General features: G+C 39.2%; 1 protein-coding gene across 1 annotated transcript in view; it reads left to right on the top strand.

Moving 5' to 3' along the window:
• PER3 (period circadian regulator 3) overlaps positions 1 to 19056 on the top strand; it is a 61025-nt gene that overhangs the window by 31028 nt on the left and 10941 nt on the right. Inside the window, 6 exon segments of the mRNA XM_059052557.2 lie at positions 1387 to 1519; positions 2083 to 2207; positions 2473 to 2640; positions 12340 to 12582; positions 12898 to 13571; positions 14943 to 15054. Of these exon segments, the coding sequence (XP_058908540.1) occupies positions 1387 to 1519; positions 2083 to 2207; positions 2473 to 2640; positions 12340 to 12582; positions 12898 to 13571; positions 14943 to 15054 (1455 nt within the window).

The raw sequence follows: 19056 nt of genomic DNA, 5'->3' as shown, positions 1-19056 counted from the left end.
CATTCATTTTCCTATGGTTATGTGAGGTGTCACATTAGTGGAAGCCGGGTGAATGGTATATGGGAACTCTCTACCATTTTTGTAACGCTTTGAAACCTTCAAGTTGAAAATTGTTAAAAAAATTAAAAGTGAAATTAATGAGTGAAAGTGAAGCATTTTTCCATAATTCCCTCTGAAAATAGAGAAGCCTCTTCCAAGCAGCTAAACTAACTTTTATTAATAGTATCAACAGTAGCTAATATTTATCAGTCTCTCAACAGCATTTGCATAATTTTTTACTCTTCTTCCTTGAAATAGTTTCCCCTCTTGGTTTCCATGACAACAGACCTTGCAGGATCTGTCTCTTCCTGGATAAGTCTCCTTTACTGGCTTATTCTCTACTGAAAGTTCAAGTTCTCCAGTGCTCCAGCCTGAGGTCTTTTTTCCTCTCTCTATACCTCTGCTATCCGATATGGTAGCCACTAACCACATTTTGCAATTTAAATTCAAATTAATTACGAATAAATAAAATGGGAAATTTAGTTCCTCAGTTGCTGTAGCCACACTTCAAATGCTAGTCGCTGGGTCTGGTGTTAGTGGCTACCAGGTTGGACAGCACAGATAGAGGACAATTCTGTCATTGTAGAACGTTCTGTTGGACACCAGTTCAACCCGGGCAGTGCTGTGTACTCTCCATTGCAACTCATAAGCAATGCACTGTGTCTGTCATACCCCTTAGTGAAGCCAGGACCAATCAGTTGTACAGGTAGTAACATTGTGAAGGTCCCCGTCAACCTTTCGCCTTTGGGTTTATTCCTTGGTAATCTTTGCCTGAAGCAGTTGTTTTACTCCTTTTTTCAAAAGATCCATATGAAATTCTTCATGTCATTGTTCTAGGTGATATCTTTCTATATGAGTGTATTTAGATCTGAGCTCATTTTTTTTTAAATTTTAACATCTTTATTGGAGTATAATTGCTTTACAATGGTGTGTTAGTTTCTGCTTTACAACAAAGTGAATCAGTTATACATATGTTCCCATATCTCTTCCCTCTTGCGTATCCCTCCCTCCCACCCTCCCCATCCCACCCCTCTAGGTGGTCACAAACCACCGAGCTGATCTCCCTGTACCGTGTGGCTGCTTCCCACTAGCTATCCACCCTACGTTTGGTAGTGTATATATGTCCATGCTACTCTCTCACTTCGTCACAGCCTACCCTTCCCCCTCCCTATATCCTCAGGGCCATGCTCTAGTAGGTATGAGCTCATTTTTTAAAACTACATAATATTGACTGTATACGTCCTCAAGTATCATGTATATCCCAAAGTACTATTTGATTTTGCTGAATAAGTACACACTCTTAAGCGTGTGATATTTTACATTGTGCATCCTTTCATTCTCTTGCAGATGAGCAGAAGGCCTTTTCTTCCTTCCAGACATTAAAGAATATCAACATGTGCACCGAGTCTTGTGAGGGTTTGGGAAGGGATCGGCATAGCCCATCCTATCAGCAAAAAAACTGTATTGATAGCGTTATCAGGTATGAGACACAAGTGTTGATAACAGGTTAGTTTCTCCAGAAGCATATGTTGTCACTATGGGGCCTTTATATCATTTTTTTTAACAGCTGTTTATGTTTCACTATCAATCAGTGGATATCTACTACTTACAACTCATAATAAATTGAACATTTGGGGGGATGCAAAAAATTAGAAGATGCATCCCTTCTTTGAATATAGTTGAAAAGACGAGACCTACGCTCATAAAAATTAAGATTTGATGATCAGTTCAAGACCATAGTCAGGGAAATGTAACAACCCCATGATGTAGGCCAGGATGGTCAGGGAAGCCTTCACCCAGGAAGAAAGTGAGGGACTTCCCTGGTGGTCCAGTGGTGAAGACTCTGCACTCCCACTGCAGGGGCACAGGGTTCGATCCCTGTTCGGGAAACTAAGATCCCACATGGCGCGCAGCGCAGCCACACACAAAAAAAAAGAACGTGAAATACCCCAAACAGAGGTGGCGGCGTGAGAAAAGCAGAAAGGTGGAAGATGGCAAAGTTGGGGGCAGGTAGAAATACGCAACCAAATTACCTTGTTGCAGGTACCTGAAGAGCTACAACATTCCAGCTTTGAAGAGAAAGTGTATCTCCTGTACAAATACGACTTCCTCATCCTCAGAAGAAGACGGACAAAGCCACAGAGCAGATGATGTCCAAGCACTGCAAGGTGACAGGAATGCATTTCATAGTTAGATCAAGAGAGTTATTACAAAGCCACCCCTCTCTGTTTTCTCTCTAATCTTCTGACTTTAATTATTTCGTTGTAATCACAAAAAATCCTTTGTGTAATCACAAAGAATCCACATTGCCTCTTTATGGCCAGTAGGTTTTAACTTGTCAGTTATAAGTGTGTGTAAACTGTTTGGGTCTTTAATAAGGAATTTCCGCTTGGGAATTTTTCTTTTCACTGTCAGTTGCTCTTACATCACCAGCTGTTTCTCAGATCCCAGCCGTACCTACATCAGAAATGCCAGCTGATGGGCGGTCCACAGATGCTGACGGAGGAGCTCCACAGACCCTGACCGAGGCGGCTCTGAGCCTAGACGTGAGGCCGTGCAGCTACAGCAGCACCGTTGTTCACATGCTACCACCGGAGTCAGGTACCACGGTACCTTCTAGTTTAAAATACACCCAACGTTAAATACACCATCGTGAGAAAACAAGTCATTAATGCCATTTACTTAGCAATGACATCTAAATTATAAATACTTTTTTCTGTAATTCAGTTACAGTATTTTTGGAAATACCACGTTTATGTTGGTTACATATTTTGGACTGTATTTCTTAGTTATGTCCTTTGCCAATCAACTCTTGACACACGTAAGGCACCTAGAATAGTACCTGATACATGATAATAAGCCCTCAATTATTGATGGGACTGCCTTGGGTCACTTTGTTGCTGACCTTGAAAGAAAGTGTCCGATTCAAACTTGGACTGTAGTTGTGACTAGATGGGTCATATATACCTTCAAATTTTGTCTGTTAACGATGAGGACAGTATGTGTGAAATGCTCTTCCTTTAACATAATGATTTGGTGAACTAGTCTGATGTCTTCTTTTTATTCCTTTTTACTGTCTCCTATCCTTCTTCACTTTTACATTATTCATAAGGATTTGGTGGACGAGGAAATGGTGACAAACGTGTTCAATCGGGTTTTCGGATTATGTCTAACACCTTTGCTCGTCTTCAGTGCTATATAAGTTACCATATTGAGCTGTGACCGTGTACCATTCCCTGCCCCTAGTTCTTCATATAAATTAATTCATTTAATCCTCACAACCACCCTTTGAGGTGGAGAACGTTATGTTACTAGGTGGATTGTGGATGGGTGGGAAAAGGCCAGATCGACAGCTGTTGTGAGATTAGATTATTTCTGTTTGTTTTTTTATTATATTAATGATATTATATTATCCTATTAGATGATTTCTGTATATCTTATTCTGTTATTTCTAATTAGCCACAGATAGAGTTTTTTGGAGTTGAGCTAGTCCCTCAGGAGAGGAGCAGATGCGTGTTTTTAGTACCTGTTCTTAAATACTTTGGATTCCTGTGCGGGCAGGAGCTGTCAGTGACACAGTCCATGCAAGGTAGGGCCTCACCCAACATGGAAAGCTCTTTTTTTGACTGTGCCACTATACTTCGTATACTCTGGTTTTATATTACTGTTTTGAAAGAATCTATACTACAGTCTACATGCTTTCATTTAAAGAATAAGGGATATTTACTGATAACCATTTCTCCTGAGCTTAAGCCAGTCTCAGCATCTATAGGTGCTCATCTTTACTCTAAGGAGAGAAAGCAGAATCAGAGCCCGGATGTTCTTGAACTGCATCTGTCTTTTGCTTTCTGGAAAGCCCGTACTCCTGGAGTTTATACCTTATGCTAATAATGAGTTGGGTCTGAGGACCGTGACCCCAAATGCATTTTTCTGCAAGTTATTACTTCTGTTTTATATATGGAAAAGTTAAGGCACGAACAGGTTAAGTAACAACTTACCCAAAGTCACACAGCAAACGAGTGGCAGAGTAGAGAATTAGTCTCCAGAAACCATTAGTCTCCAGAAACCATTGACAATTAGTCTCCAGAAACCATTGCCATTACAGATATTTTTAAATCTCTAGCAGAACTGATGGAGTATGAGATATAAAAATAGCTAAAAAGCCAAGAGATAAACTAAAATGTAATTTTTAAAAACAAATAATCCAAAAGAAGGACAGGAAAGGACGATAAGGACAACAACAACAATAAAACCAGGGAACCTATCAAACCAATAAAATAATAGCTCTAAACCCAACTAAGTCTATAATTACATAAAATGGCAGAAATTGTCAGAACAGATAAAAATAAATCAAGACCCAAGTGTATGCTATCTGCAGAGTACAATTTAAATATAACTTCACAAATGGGTTGAGAACAATTGGATGGGGAAGATGCACAATCCAAACAACACGCCTAAAAAGGCTGAGTGCCTGTATTAATAATAGACTTCAGGAGGGAGTCTCACCAGAGACATTTCATTGTGACAAAGCAGCCAGTTCATGAGGAAGACATAACAAACATGGAAGTGTTTTCACTCATAACAGACCTTTAAAGATATGAAGCAAAAATTGAATGAGTCAGAGAAAGTCTTTCCATAATCATAGTTGAAGAACTTAACACCCCTTTTCTACAAATGATAAAACATCTTAACGAAATAGATGATCTGAGCAGTGCGGTCAGCCACTTGACCTAACTGATATCTAGAGAACACAACACACAATAACTGCATTATACATATTCTTTTCAAGTGCACATGACATGTTCACTGAGATATAAAATAGGTTGGGATGTAATACAAGTCTCAAATTTGAAATAATTGATGTTTTACAAACTACACTCTTTGGCTAGAGTTAATTCGAGTAGAAATCAGTAAAAGTGATATATTTATAAAGAGATTAATAACTTGAAATGCTAATGTTAGAGAAAAAAAGTCTCAAATCAGGATCTAAAGTTCCACTAAGAAGCTAGCCAAAAAAAAAAAAAAAAAAAGCAAAAACAAAATAAACACAGGTAGAAGGAGGAAAGTAATAGAGATAAAAGCAGAAATCAACAAAGTAAAAAACAGGCAATACAGAAAATTAAAGCTCAAAGTTGCTTCTCTGAAGATGAACAAAAATTGATAAACCCTTTATGCCAGTACCACACAGTTTTGATTCCTATAGTTTTATAGTAAGTCTTGAAATCAGGTAGTGTAAATCCTCCAACTTTGTTCATTTTCAAGATTGCTTTGAATATTCTAATTCAAAAAGTCCTGAAGCAGGGCTTCCCTTGTGGCGCAGCAGTTAAGAATCCACCTGCCAATGCAGGGGACACAGGTTCGATCCCTGGTCCAGGAAGATCCCACATACCGTGGAGCAGCTAAGCCCGAGCACCACAACTACTGAGCCTGCGGTCTAGAGCTCACGAGCCACAGCTATTGAGCCCATGAGCCACAGCTACTGAAGCCTGTGTGCCTAGGGTCTGTGCTTTACAACAAGAGAAGCCACAACAATGAGAAGCCCGCACACCGAAATGAAGAGTAGCCTCTGCTCACCGCAACTAGAGAAAGCCCACATGCAGCAACGAAGACCCAACGCAGCCAAAAATAAATAAATTAAGTAAATAAATTTAAAAAAAAATTTTTTTAAAGCCCTGCAGGGATTTGAATTGATATATTGAATCTGTATATCAACTTGGGGAGAATTGATATCTCAAAAATATCGAGTCCTCTAATCCATGAACCTGGTATATCTATTCATTTATTTAGGTATTCTTAAATTCCTCACAGTAATATCTTACAGTTTTCAGTGTACAGATCTTGCATATCTTTTGTCAGTTTTAACCTCAAATATTTCATGTTATAAATAGGATTATTTTTAATGTCAGTTTCCAATTATTTGTTGCTAGTATATAGAAATATAGTTGATTTTTGTATATTAATCTTTTATTCTACAGGCTTGCTAAACTCACTTATTAGTTCTAGAAACTTTTTGTCGACTCCATAGGATTTTCTACATGTATGATCATGTCTATGAAAGTCAGTTTTACTTCTTTTCCAATCTTCTTTTTAATCTTTGTTTGTTTTTTGCCTTCTTGAACTGGCTAGAACCTCTAATAAATATTGAATAAAAGTTGCAAGAGCAGCTATTCTTATGTTTTTCTTGATCTTGGAGAAAAAACATTAATTTTGTTAGTCCTAGGTTTTTCATAAACATCCTTTATCAAATTGAGGACATTCCTTTCTATTCCTAATATCCTCAGAATTTTTTTTTATCAGAAATGGATGTTGGATTTTTTCAAATCTCTCCATCTGTTGAGATGATCATAAGATTTTTCTTTTTTAGTTTCTTTTTCAGTTTGCTAATATGATGAATTAACTATTTTTATTTCATTCAGTTTATTTAAACTGAAAAAAAAAAACAGTTCACCCATTTCACCCACCCCCCACCTCTGGCAACCACCAATCTGTTCTCTGTATCTGTGAGCTTGACTTTTTAAAATAGTTTATTTTTAGATTCCATATATAAGAGAGATCATATGGTATTTGTCTTTCGCTGTCTGACTTATTTTACTTAGCTTAATGCTATCAAGGTCCATCCATGTTTAAATGGCAAGATTTCATCCTTTTTTATAGCTGGATAATATTCCTGTATGTATGTGTGCATGTGTGTGTAGACCAGAGTTTCTCTGTACATCCATTGATGGATATTTAGGTTGTTTCCCTGTGTTGGCTGTTGTAAATAGTGCTCCAGTGAACGTGGAGGTGCATTTATCTTTTCAAATTAGTATTTTTGTTTTCTTCAGATAAATACCCAGTAGTAAAATTGCTGGTTCATATGATAGTTCCAGTTTTAATTTTTTGAGGAACCTCCATATGGTTTTACAAAGTGGCTGCACCAGTTTACATTCCCACCAACAGTGCACAAGGGTTCCCTTTTCTCCACATCCTTACCAACACATTATTATTATTATTTTGGCTTTTGACCAATCTTCTTTTATCTTATTTTTTTAATTTTTAAATTTTATATTGGAGTATAGTTGATTTACAATGTTGTGTTAGTTTCAGGTATACTACAGCAAAGTGGTTTAATTGTACAAATTCATATATCTATTCTTTTTCAGATTCTTTTTCCATATAAGTTATTACAGAGTATTGAGTAGAGTTCCCTGTGCCATATGTAGGTCCTTGTTGATTATCTATTTTATATATAGTAGTTTGTATATGTTAATCCCAACCTCCTAATTTATCCCTCCTCCTCCCCCACGTTTCCCGTTTGGTAACCATAAGCTTGTGTTCTAAGTCTGTGAGTCTGTTTCTGTTTTATAAATAAGTTCATTTTATCATTTTTTTAGAGTCCATATGTAAGTGACATCATAAGATATTTGTCTTTCTCTGTCTGACTTACTTCAGTTAGTATGATCATCTCTAGGTCCATCCATGTTGCTGCAAATGGCATTATTTCATTCTTTTTTATGATTGAGTAATATTCCATTGTGTATAAATACCACACCTTCTTTATCCATTCCTCTGTCGATGGACATTTAGGTTGCTTCCATGTCTTGGCTATTGTGAATACTGCTGCTGTGAACACTGCTGTGCATGTATCTTTTTGCAGTTTTTGTCTTTTCTGGATATATGCCCAGGAGTGGGATTGCAGGATCATATGGCAGCTCTAGTTTTTAAAGAACCTTCATACTGTTCTCCATAGTGGCTGTATCAATTTACATTCCCACCAACAGTGTAGGAGGGTTCCCTTTTCTCCACACCCTCTTCAGCATTTATCATTTGTAGACCTTTTGATGATGGCCATTCTCACCAGTGTGAGGTGACACCTCATTGTAGTTCTGATTTTCATTTCTCTAATAATCAGTGATGCTGAGCATCTTTTCATGTGCTTTTTGGCCATATGTATGTCTTTTTTGGAGAAATGTCTTTTTAGGTTTTCTGCCCATTTTTAAATCAGATTGCTTATTTTTTTGTTTTTTTTGGCTGTTGAATTGTATGAGTTCTTTATATATTTTGGATATTAGCCACTTACCAGGTATATGATTTGCAAATATTTTCTCCCATTCAGTTGGTTGCCTTTTCATTTTGTTGATCGTTTCCTTTGCTGTGCAAAAGTTTTGTTCTTCTTTCTCAAGATTGCTTTGGCTATTCAGGGTCTTTGATGTTTCCATACAAATTTTTCGACTGTTCTATTTCTCTGAAAAATGCTGTTGGAATTTTGATAGAGATTGCCTTGAATTTGTATATTGCTTTGGGTAGCATGGACATTTTAATATTAATTAAATATTATTTAATTAATATTAATTCTTCCAATCCATGTGCACGAAATATCCTTCCATATATTTGTGTCTTCTTCAATTTTAAATGTTAAAATATCTTTGCATTCCTGGGTTAAACCCCACTTGGTCATGATGTATTTCCTTTTTTATATATTGGATTCATTTTGCTAAAATTTTCGTAAGAATTTTGAGATCTACGTTTATGAGAGCTATTGGTCTGTCATTTTGTATGTTTTTGTTTTAATGACTTTGGTTTTGGTATCAGGATACTCCTGGCCTCATAGCATGAGCTGGGAAGTGTTTTGTTCTCTTCAGTTTTCTAGAAGACTTTATGTAGGATTGGTATTTTTTCTTCCTTAAATGTTTGCTCAAACTCACCAGTAAAGCCATCTGGGCTTGAAGTTTCCTTGGTGGAGAAGTTTTTAACTACAAATTCAATTTTTTAAATAGATATGGGGCTATTCAGGTTTCCTACCTCTTGTTGGGTGACATTTGTTAGTGTGTATGTCCCAAAGAACTGGTCAATTTTGTCTAAGTTGTCAAGTTTATTGGAAAAAGTTGTTTATAATGTTCCCTTATTATTCTTTTGATGTCTAGTGATAGTAGGGTCTCTAGTGATGTTTCCTCTGTCATTTCTGAAATTGGTAACTTATATCTGCCCTTTTTTCCCTCATCAGTCTTGCTAGAGTTTAATCAATTTTACTGCTCTCTGCAAAGAACCAGCTTAAAATTTTATTGATTTTCTCTCTTATTATTTTTCTGTTTTCTACAATACTTAACAGATTCTTACTCTGATCTTTATTATTTCCTTTCTTTTGCTTACTTTTGTTTTACCTTGCTCTTGTTTTTCCAGTTTCTTAAGATGGAAGCTGAAGTCATTGATTTCAGATATTTCTTCCCTAGTGGATTTTAGTGTAAATTTTCCTTTTACTCTCAGCTGCATTTCACACATTTTGATGTATTTCATTTCATTTTCATCATGTTCAAATGCTGCCTAATATCCCTTTTTATATCTTCTTTGAAATCATTTATATTATCACATATGTCATATATATATCATCATATATTATTTAGAAAGCATATTTAGAGATTTTTCCAGACCTCTTTATGTTATTGATTTCTAATTTAATCCCATTTTGGTCAGAGAAAATACAAAACTTGAATTCTTTTAAATTTATTGAGGCTTATTTTATGGTCTGTATATGGTCTATCTTGGTAAATGTCCTGTATGCACTTGGAAAGGATGTTTATTCTGCCCAGTGTATAGACTAGGTCAGATTGGTTGATAGTCTTGTTCAAGTCTGCTCTATTCCCCCAGTTTTCTGAATACTTGTTGTACCTCAGGAGGAGTGTTGAAGTCTCCGGCTGTAATTGTGGGCTTGTCTATTTCTCCTTGCCATTTTATCAGTTTTTGCTTCATGCATTTTGAAGCTTTCTTACTTTGTGCATAAACGTTTAGGATTGCTGTGTCCTTTTGATGAATTTATCCTTTTATCATTGTGAAATGACCTTCTTTATCCCTTATCTATTCTTTGCTCTAAAATATACTTTGTCTTATGTTACTATATTCACTCCAGCTTTTTTTTTTTTGATTAGTGTTAACATGTTATATCTTTTTCCACCTTTTACTTTTAACCTATGTATGTCTTGGTGTTTAACGTGGGCTTTTATTTTAGTGGTTGCTTAGAGTTTATGATGTATATATTTAATTTTTGCCAGTCTACCTACCACTTAATGCACAGTATAAGAACCTTAAAGTACTATACTTCCAGTTCCCGCCTTTGGCCTTTGTCTATTGGCATATGTTTCTACATATGTTAGAAATCCCACACTACATTGTTACTATGCTTACTTACAGTTATTATCTTTGAAAGAGCTTTAAATGTTTACCCCTGTAGTTATCTCTTCCAGTACTTTTCATTCCTTTATGTAGATTCATCTGATATCACTCTCCTTCTGCCTGAGGGCATTCCTTTTCTATCTGTTGTAGTACAGGTCTACTGATGATGAACTCTTCCCATTTTTGTATGTCTGAAAATGTCTTTATTTCACCTTCCTGGTTTTTTGTTTTTGTTTTTTTTGTGTGTGTGTGTGTGTGGTACGCGGGCCTCTCACTGCTGTGGCCTCTCCCGTTGCGGAGCACAGGCTCCGGACGCGCAGGCTCAGCGGCCATGGCTCACGGGCCCAGCCGCTCCGCGGCATGTGGGATCTTCCCGGACCGGGGCACGAACCCGCGTCCCCTGCATCGGCAGGCGGACTCTCAACCACTGCGCAACCAGGGAAGCCCAGGATGTTTTTTAATATATCTTCCATGTCTTTATATAACATATTTAATCTTCCCTGTGGCTATGTGAAATACACTATAATAACTATTAACGTTCTATCTGCCAATTCTAACATCTCTGCCAGCCCAGGGTTGGTTTTGCTTGATTAATTTTTCTCCTTATTGTGGGTTGTATTTTCCTGCTTCTTTGCATGCCTAGTCTTTGATTGGATGCCAGATACCGTGATTGGGTGCTGAATATTTCTGTGTTGCTGTGAGCACCATTGAGCTTTATTCTGGGACCCAGTTAAGCTATGTGGAAACAGATTGGTATTTTCAGGCTTTGCTTTTAAGATTGGTTAGGCAGGACCAGAGCAGTGTAGGGTAGGCCTAATTCTTCTCTGCTACTGAGGCAAGACCCTTCAGAGCGTTCTACCCAATGCCCATGGATTATGAGATTTTTCTAGTCTGGCTGTTGGGAGTGAGCCCTGTTCTCCAGCTGGTGTGAGCTTCGGTCTGATCCTTTCAGGTGATTTTTTTCTTCCCACCTGTGCACTGGTGAGGACTCTGGAGTCCTCTCTGTGCGGTGCTCCTCTACACGTCTCTTCCTGAAAACTCCAGCCACCGTGGCCTCCCCAGGCTCTCAGCTCTGCCTCTGCCCTCAGGGAGCCCACGGGGCTCACCTGGTTTCCCCACCTTGCTCCTCAGAAACTCTCAAGGCAGTAAGCTGGGCAGATGTGGGGCTCACCTTGTTCCCATCCCTTAGGAGTCACTCTCCTTTGTGACCTTTGGTTCAGCGCCTTGGAACTTATTGGTTCGTATATTTAGTCCCTTCCTGGTTGTTTCAGGTGGGAAGGTCAGTCTAGTCCCTGTTCCTCCATCGCCAAAATCTGAAGTCCTTCCGCTGTGTTGACTTAGACGAGTCAGCGCCTGTTTCTGGAAGCAGAATGGGGGCATGCCCACCCACACCTCAGCACCACACAGCAGGGGAGAGGTGGCATGGATGCTGGGAGAACCCACCAGCGTCCACCATGAAGTCTTTTGTACCTGGAAGGAGTAATGTTTAGAAGCAACTCAGCATCCATCTACAGATGCTTACTTTAGTAAAAAGTCATCAATACATCATATGTGATGCACTGATAAAAGGGATGTTGTTAAAGGAAAAAACACATTGCAGGCTAGTGTACAAGATTATATGCTGTTTGGGTAAACACAGAGGTGAGGAATAAGAATCTGTATTCATGCTTATTTATAGATGTGCAAAGAAAGTAGACAGATATGTAAGAAATAAAAGAAATGGTTTTCTGTGGGGAGAATAAATGAGAACTAGGCAGATTGTGTACAGGGATAGGGAAAAGCTACTAAATGTCTTTCTAATACATGCTGATTTTTGAACCACAGAGATATATTACGTATTAAGAAAAATAAATCCAAACATAACAATTTCTTGGAGAATTCAGGGAGATAGAAGAATATTTACAATGAAAGCAAGATTTAAATAAGTATTCACATTAAGTATTACAACTCTAAAACGTATATACAAGTGTACAAAGAGTATAAAGGAAGGCAGAAAAATTAAAAATTTATCTGCTAGATTGATGAAGGTTTTATGTTCCAGCTGTCGTAATGATTGTAAACATTTATTGAAAGATAACTAAATTAGTGAAAATAAATAAATGCAAAATAACTGGTAGGAGTTAAAATTAAATCTGTCTTCCTCCACTTCATCAGAATTGAATCCAGCAGAGCTTGGCACCCTGCCCTGTGAGCCCTGGACCCTCAGCACACACCCAGCTCCACCGGCCTCAGAAACGTTTAAACACATAGGGCTCACAAAGGCTGTGCTGTCAACCCGCACACAGAAGGAAGAACAGAGTTATGTGGATCAATTCCGGGACAAGATTCTGTCATCACCCTACAGCTCCTATCTTCAGCAAGAAAGCAGAAGCAAAGCTAAATATTCAGATGTTCAAGGTAGTTAAATTTTTAAAAATATATTCCCTTTATCAACATACGTGAGTACTGGGAGATACGGAGTGGAGTATAGGAGTTTTGCTTGTAAGAAACTGATTGAGAGATACTGAAATAAGTTTATTTTATAACAACAGCTTTTACCCAGGATCTTGTTCATCTTTTTAGAGCAATTTTCTGTCATCCCTGTAGTGGACATAGTTACTATCAGCCAATGTTTATTCCTTGTAAAATCTACTTAGAATTATCTATCAACATTATCCTTCTCTTCCGCTCTGGGTTAGTTTTCTGTAACACGCCTTCCTCTTTACCCTTCAGGAGATTCTGCTTCCAAGCCTACCCGATCCGCTGGTTGCAGGAAGGGGAAGCACAAGCGTAAGAAGCTGCTCATGTGGTCGGACAGCAAGGGCACTAAGGATGACTTCTGTCCCCACCTCGTAGGAGAGGCCCCGGATGGACAGCCCTGGTGCCCTTCCTGCACCTCCGCTCCTCGTGCCTCTGGCCCATCGCTCCCGGCTGCACTGGTGGTTCCCAGCCAGGCACCTTGCCTCGTCCAAGCCCTCCCCTCCCCAACCGTGACCTCTCTGGGGAGAGAATGTGCAGCCTCAGAAACTGCGCTGCAGAGTCTGCCTGCAGAGCCGCCTTTCCCCAATGGCTTGCAGTCTTTCCCAGCTCTGCCCTCTGCTTGCTTAGATACTTGTATGAACATCTTCCCGCATGACCCCCCTATCTGTCCTCTCTTGTTACCACCATTCTCCCCATATCCATTCTTGGGAGCAGCAGGCTCTTCTGAAATACCCGCCTCGGTATCAGCAGTGGCTCCAAATCCAGGCCCACCATCTTCAGCCATCAGCCAAAGGAGCGGCGAGGGAAACTGGGGGACCCAGAATGAAGGGCACCCCCTCATTAACTCAAAGAGCAGCTCCCTGCTCCAGCTCGACCTGCTGCAGGAGGACAGGCCCAGATCCTGTGCATCCCCAGAAGCTGAGTATGTAAGGGACACTAACTCTCAACACACAAGAGAGAAAATAAATGTGCGTCCTCTTATTAAAATTAAGGTTTTTGCACTGAGTCTCAAGGCTAATGGCCTAGATGGGTAACTGTATTACAGCCGAGGTTGAGACTTCGTTCTGCAGAAACCTGCAGTATATCCTTCAGACTCCATTTTAAAAGCTGCAGTGAAAGAATCTGCTGTGTCCTGAGTTCTTACATACTTTGCGAGGTTTTCCCCAAAGTGCTATCTTTCAGATTTTCTTTGTGAACTGGATTTCCCCTCTGCTTTAAAATTTGATATCCAGGTATTAAACTTAAGTGTGCATTGCCTGTAAAATGTGTTTTCTTACTTACAACTGGGGTTATGGGCTAGTTAGACAGGAACAAGCCATACTGATAAGACATGAATTTAGCAATTTTACTTTTTCAGACACAGCTGTAGGACACCAGGTCTGTGTGGAGGGGGTAGGAGCTCATTTTTGTCATTAATTATCAGTAAAGTAGTCAGTTTATATAGTTTTATACTTACACATGTCATTTTTTTAAACGAAAAAATTTTGGTCACTTTTCATCTCTTTACTTAAAAAGGCATTCTCAGATTTATTTGTCAGGTTACATTTGGGGATAAGACTTTCCTATACTTAAGTATAGGATCCAAGACAAGCATGGATATTTACGCAAAGTTTTTCTTCAGTCTTCCCTTCAAAGTATAATAATGATTTTAAACAAATGTTCAGAATCTGATGATCCAAATCAAGAAAGTATGCTCAATTTTGAAAGCCTGATATTAATACACTTGCTAGAAATCTAATGCAAAGCCTGGGCTACAGAATCAGACCTGGCTTCCAATCCCGGCTCTGCCACAGGTTAGGTGGGTTATAGCTTACACATGTTATTTAACCTTTCTATGCCTTTGTTTTCTTATTTGAAAAATGGAAAGATTAAGACTTCATGGCTTTTTCTGAGGACTAAATTAAGTAATATATATATATAGCCCTTCTCCCCATGCAGTAGAAGCTTAGGACAGCTGGCACATGGTTTTGTTCACTATTACATTACTAGTGTTTTGAACAATTCTTAGAATATATAAACTGTTCAATATATGTGTTCTGAGTGACAAAAAATAATAATAAAGCACATACCTGTATTGTTCCTGGAATGTAATGGGTGCTCAAAAAGCAGTAGTATCTTTAATATTATAAATAAAGGAACTTTGGCCACATTCCTGGGGGCAGGCTGAAAATGTTTTACTTCTCGGTTATGTATATACCTTTTTTTTCTGTTTAACATGTGAAGTTGAAGATCTGCCAGTTACTTTGTAACAGGATGCTTGAGATGTTCAAATCTTTTCTTGTGTCCTTACTTTCTAGCAGCCTGTCAGTCCCAACAGTGAGAATAAGAACGATCATTTTACTACCAGTGAACTGTCTACAGTGTCACTGCATGAGGCTTCTCTGCCGGGAACTGGTTCTGCAGCAGCAGGTAGTGGATCAAAATGACACATCCTTCACACTCTGTGGTCAGGAGGTGACTAGGTAACAGGCTGTCTGGTTTTGGTCCTGGCGTGAAAGTAAAGTATTTTTTTTCTTTTTGTAAGCTTTATTGGGGTATGTTTACATACAATAAATTCATCAAATTTAGGGGTACAAATCAAGAATTCTCACAGATTGTCTACATTAGTGTAACCGCCACCACCGTCACCATATAGAACGTTTCCAGACTGACCGTTTTCAGTCTGTCTGCCGCCCTGATCTTCCACCTCCTGGCAAGTGCTGATGTGCTTTCTGTCACTTTAATGCTGCTCTTTCTGGAACTTCATATAGCTCGGCTCATGCAGTTTGCAGTCTTTTGTGTCACATAGTGCCGTTGAGATTCATCCTTATTGTGTATATCAGTAATTTGTTCCTTTTTATTGCCAAGTGAAATTACATTGTATGGATAGCGATTCATCGTTGATGGTTATTCGGTTGTTCCCAGTTTGGGGCTATTATGAATAATGCTGCTGTGAACATTAGTGTATGAGGCTTTTTGTGGACATATGTTTTCATTTTTCTTGGGTAAATACCTCAGAGTGAAATTGCTAGGTCACATGGTTAGTATATGGTTAACTTTATAAGAAACTGCCAACTGTTTTCCAAAGTGGCTGTACCATTTGCATTCCTATCAGCCACATATGAGAGCTCCAATTGCAACGCATCCTGGCCAACACTGGGTATTGTCCATCATTTAAATTTTAGCCATTCCAGTGTATACACAGTGATACCTCATTGTGGTTTTTTTGACTGTTGATTAATGGTGATGGCTGTCTTCTTGTGTACTTATTTGCCATTCATATGTGTTCACATCTGTTGCTTGTTTTGTGGGGGGTGGTTTGTTAGTTTTCTTATTGAGTGGTAAGAGTTCTGTATACATTCTGGATACAAGTCTGTTATCAAATACTTGTTTTGCAAAAATTTCTTCCCTGTTGTGTGTCTTGCCCTTTTTTTTTATCTTTTATTTTTATGTTCGTTTTGAAGACCAAATGTTTTAAAATTTTGATGAAGTTCAGTTTATCAGTTTTTTCTTTTGTAAGTTGTGCCTTTTATGTCCTTTTTAAAGAAGTCCTTGCCTAACTAGAAGTCACTAAGATGGTCTCCTGTTTTCTCTTGGAAATTTTAGAGATTAAGCTTCTATAGAGCTAAGTCTGTGATCCGTTTTTAGTTACTTTTTATATATGGTGTGAGCTCACCTCCTCTCACAGGCACAGCAGAATTGCCACTATTTACGGAACACCTGTGGATGAAAAAGTCCAGAACCTATTGCAAAAGATCTTCTACAACTAAAGATTTAAAGAAGGAACCACGAGATGGGTAGGTGGTGGGGAGTCACAGTATAGGCAAGACCCATATGCTGGGTGGGTGACCCACATATGGAAGAATAATTACAATTGCAAGGTTCTTCCCAAGGAGCAAAAAGTCTGAGTCCCACATTGGGCACCCCAGCCTGGGCATTCTACTCCAGGAAGATGAGCCCCCAGAACTTTTGGCTTTGAAGCCCAGCAGTGCTTACTTTTGGGAGAGCCAGAGGGCTGTGGAAAATAGATACTCCACTCTTAAAAGGCTCACACAGAATCTCACCCACTCCAAGACCCAGGGCAGAAGCAGTAATCTGAAAAGAGCCTGGCTCAGACCCACATGCTGATCTTGGAGAGTCTCCCCAAGAGGCAGGAAGCAATTGATTGGAGCTCACCCCTGGGGACATAGGCATTGGTGGCAGCCATTTCTCGGAGCTCATTCTGCCACATGGACTCTGTTGCTGGCAAGTGCCATTTTGGAATCCTTTTTGTAGCTTATTAGCCACAGGACCCAGCCCCACCATGCCCCCCAGCCCTAAGGCACCAGGACTGGGACACCTCAGGCCAAGCAACTAACTGGGCAGGGACACAGCCCCACCCAACAGCAGACAGTCAGCCTTAAGACCCCCTGAGTCCACACCTTCCCCTGGACACAGCCCTGCCCACCAGAGGGCCAAGGACCAGGCCCTACACACCACTGGGCAGGCACTAGACCTGGGACATCCAGGGACCGGCACACAGAGACCCTGGGACCTAGCTCCACCTACCAGCGGGCACGTATCAGACCCAGAATCCCCTATCCCAGCCACCAATGAGCCTGTTCTAGCCTTGGAACCAGCCTCACCCAACAGTGGACGAACACCAACCCCAGGACAACCACAGCCCCGTAGCCTGTGGACCTAGCCTACACACCAGCAACCAACCTACCAGATACACCGAAATAAAAACAGCATGTTAGGCGAAATGAGGCAACAGAGGAACATGTTCCAAGCAAAGGAATAAGATTTAAACCCCAGAAGAGCTAAGTGAAGTGGAGATAGTCCATCTACCCAAGAAAGAGTTCAAGGTAATGATTGTAAAGATGATCAGAGAACTCAGAAGAAGAATGGATGAACAGAGAGAGAAATTAGAAGTTTTTAGCAGTTAGAAAATATAAAGAACAACCAAACAGAGGTGAAGAATAATCATTGAAATGAAAAATACACTAGAAGGAATCAACAGTAGACAAAATGGTACAGAGGAATGGACCAGTAAGGTGGAAGACAGAGTAGTGGAAATCACTGAAGATGAACAGGAAAAAGAATAAAAAGATGTGAGGACAGTTTGAGACATCTGGCACAACACCAGGCATACTAACATTCACATTTTTGAGGTTCCAGAAAGAGAAAAGAGAGAGAACGGGGCAGAGAACGTATTTGAAGATATAATAGCTGAATATATCCCTAACCTGGGAAAGGAAACATATCCAAGTCCAAGAAAAACAGAGAATCCCAAAGAGGACCACACGAAGGCAAATTGCAATTAAAATGGCAAAAATTAAGGATAAATAGAGAATATAAAGAAATAATAAATGGGAACTTCCTGAGCATGGGGAAGGAACTGGATATACAAGTCCATGAAGCTAAGAGAACACCTAATTACCTCAACACAAAAAGACCTTCTTCTCCAAGACACATCTTATTAAAACTGTCAAAAGTCAATGGCAAAGAAAGAATTTTAAAGGCAGCCAGGGGAAAAAGGATGATAACCTACAAAGGAACCCCCATTAGGCTATCAGCAGTTTTCTCAACAGAAACACTCTATGCCAAGAGGGAGTGGAATGACATTCTCAAAATACTGAAATATAAAAACTGTCAGCCAAGAATACTCTATGCAGCAAAGGTACCCTTCAGATATGAAAGAGAAATAAAGGCTTTCCCAGACAAACAAAAGCTGAGGAAGTTCATCACCACTAGACTGCCTTACAAGAAATGTTCAAAGGAGCTCTTCTGCCTGAAATGAAAAGGCAAAAGTACACAAAACCTTGAGTTAGGTAAAATAGAATCAGAAAAATCACAACTCACTCAGCATAGGTTTTTAAACACATTATTACAGCATAAAAGTTAAAAAGAAGGAAAGCAGTAAAAATAAGTATAGCTACTTCAATTTGGTAACAAACTCACAACTTAAAAAGGGATAATTTATGACAACTAGAACATAAAAGGGGAAGATGAAAAGGACAGACCTGTATAGGTAAGTGAAGATAAGGTGCTCTCAACATAAAAAGGACTATTTTATCTATGAGATATTTTATGCAAACCTCATGGTAACCACAAAACATAAATCTAGAGCAGAGACACGAAACATTAAAAAAAAAAAAAAGGAAACTGAGAAAAACATCATACAAAACCACCAAACCAAAATGGCAGGCAGAAACACAAGGAAAAGAAACAATGGGGAAATAGAGCAACCAGAAAACAAAAGATTAAAAGGCAGTACTAAGTCCTCATTTGCCAATAAAATAATCACCATAAGTGTAAATGAATTGAATTCATCAATCAAAAGACACAGAGTGGCTGGATGGATTACAAAACAAGACCCAACTGTACACTGCCTCCAGGAGACCCATCTCAGCTCAACAGACAAACATAGACACAAAAGAAGGGATGGAA

Source organism: Kogia breviceps, chromosome 1, assembly GCF_026419965.1.
Source record: "Kogia breviceps isolate mKogBre1 chromosome 1, mKogBre1 haplotype 1, whole genome shotgun sequence".
Classification (NCBI taxonomy): domain Eukaryota; kingdom Metazoa; phylum Chordata; class Mammalia; order Artiodactyla; family Physeteridae; genus Kogia; species Kogia breviceps.
The sequence above is the reverse complement of the archived record's forward strand: the minus strand, read 5'-3'. Positions and strand labels throughout refer to the sequence as shown.